The sequence below is a fragment of the Cyprinodon variegatus genome, unplaced genomic scaffold, assembly GCF_000732505.1.
Source record: "Cyprinodon variegatus isolate N-32 unplaced genomic scaffold, C_variegatus-1.0 Scaffold434, whole genome shotgun sequence".
In the NCBI taxonomy this organism is placed as follows: Eukaryota; Metazoa; Chordata; class Actinopteri; order Cyprinodontiformes; family Cyprinodontidae; genus Cyprinodon; species Cyprinodon variegatus.
In genome coordinates this window covers 1-1,084 of record NW_015150887.1, presented here as the reverse complement: position 1 = coordinate 1,084, position 1,084 = coordinate 1, and the positions used below count along the sequence as shown (strand labels likewise).

At 42.1% G+C, this 1,084-nt stretch overlaps 1 protein-coding gene across 2 annotated transcripts in view; it reads right to left on the bottom strand.

Annotated features, from left to right (window-relative positions):
• LOC107093607 overlaps positions 1-966 on the bottom strand; it is a 10,305-nt gene extending 9,339 nt beyond the window's left edge. The window contains exon 1 of one of the 2 annotated variants that reach the window (XM_015388782.1): positions 561-966. In XM_015388782.1, coding sequence (XP_015244268.1) covers positions 561-648 — 88 coding nt within the window. In that variant the 5' untranslated portion in view covers positions 649-966. The remainder of the gene's footprint in view (positions 1-560) is intronic. The other variant, XM_015388783.1, reaches the window with a different exon arrangement.
• Between the last annotated feature and the right edge of the window lie 118 nt (positions 967-1,084).

Genomic DNA, 1,084 nt, shown 5'->3' with positions numbered 1-1,084 from the left:
TAAAAGTCAGAATTCTAAGAAAAAAAGTCAGAATTCTGAGATTAAAGTCAGAGTTCTGAGATTAAAGTCATAGTTTTGAGAATAAAAGTCAGAATTCTAAGAAAAAAAGTCAGAATTCTGAGATTAAAGTCAGAGTTCTGAGATTAAAGTCATAGTTTTGAGAAAAAAAGTCAGAATTCTGAGAATTCTCATATTATGCTGATATAAAATTGTTAAATTAGTTAACTTTTTTTTGTTTTTCAGTGGCCCTAATCCTCTTCCATACATACATCATCTATCACAGCTGCTGCTGGCCTTTCTTAGCTGAATGGGTGTAAATAAACAGAGGAAGAAGCATCAATTCTAATACTAAGTTGATATGATGCTTTAGTTTCTTTGTCACTGTAAAATATTTTATGGGATTAGGATCCAATAGGACTATTTAAAAATGTTTACATAATCTTAGTCTGCAAACGTAATCTGGTGTGCAGGAGGCTCCACTGACAGGTCACCTTGCTTCTCAACTGGGAACCATTCACCTGATACACGATCATCATGACATCACAGCACACCTCCCTTACCCATGCTCCCATTGTGTCTGCAAATCACCTTCGGATTCAGAAGTCCGTGAGCAAACGGTTGTTTGGTCGGCCTGTGCTTGGTACCCATGCTGCTGATAGAGGAGCATCAGCCAGGCTCGGTGGGCCCGTCATCTTAGCCAGCAGGCCGAACAGCACCTCAGATCCATCTCCCAAACATCGCCTCGGCTCGGCCGTTAGCAGCTCGGTTCGCCGCTAGCAGAGCAGACACCGCTAACTCACCGGGAGTTATGTCAGTCCGTTAGTGCGGTGAAGGAATCCGGTTTAAAATGAGCAGATGCATGCTCACGACCAGTTAGGACTAACATGATAAATGCAGCAGTTTTATTGATCCGGCTGCGGAACGAAGAGCGAATGCGCACCAGCTAACTGCTGCTGGTTAGGTGGATATGGAAAGCCAACAGGACCAAAAAACATCCGACTTTCCACGCGATCTTGGGGGTCGCGTGGACTGTTGTTAGTCCCTGAGGGAAAAAAATAATAATAAATAAATATATATATATATA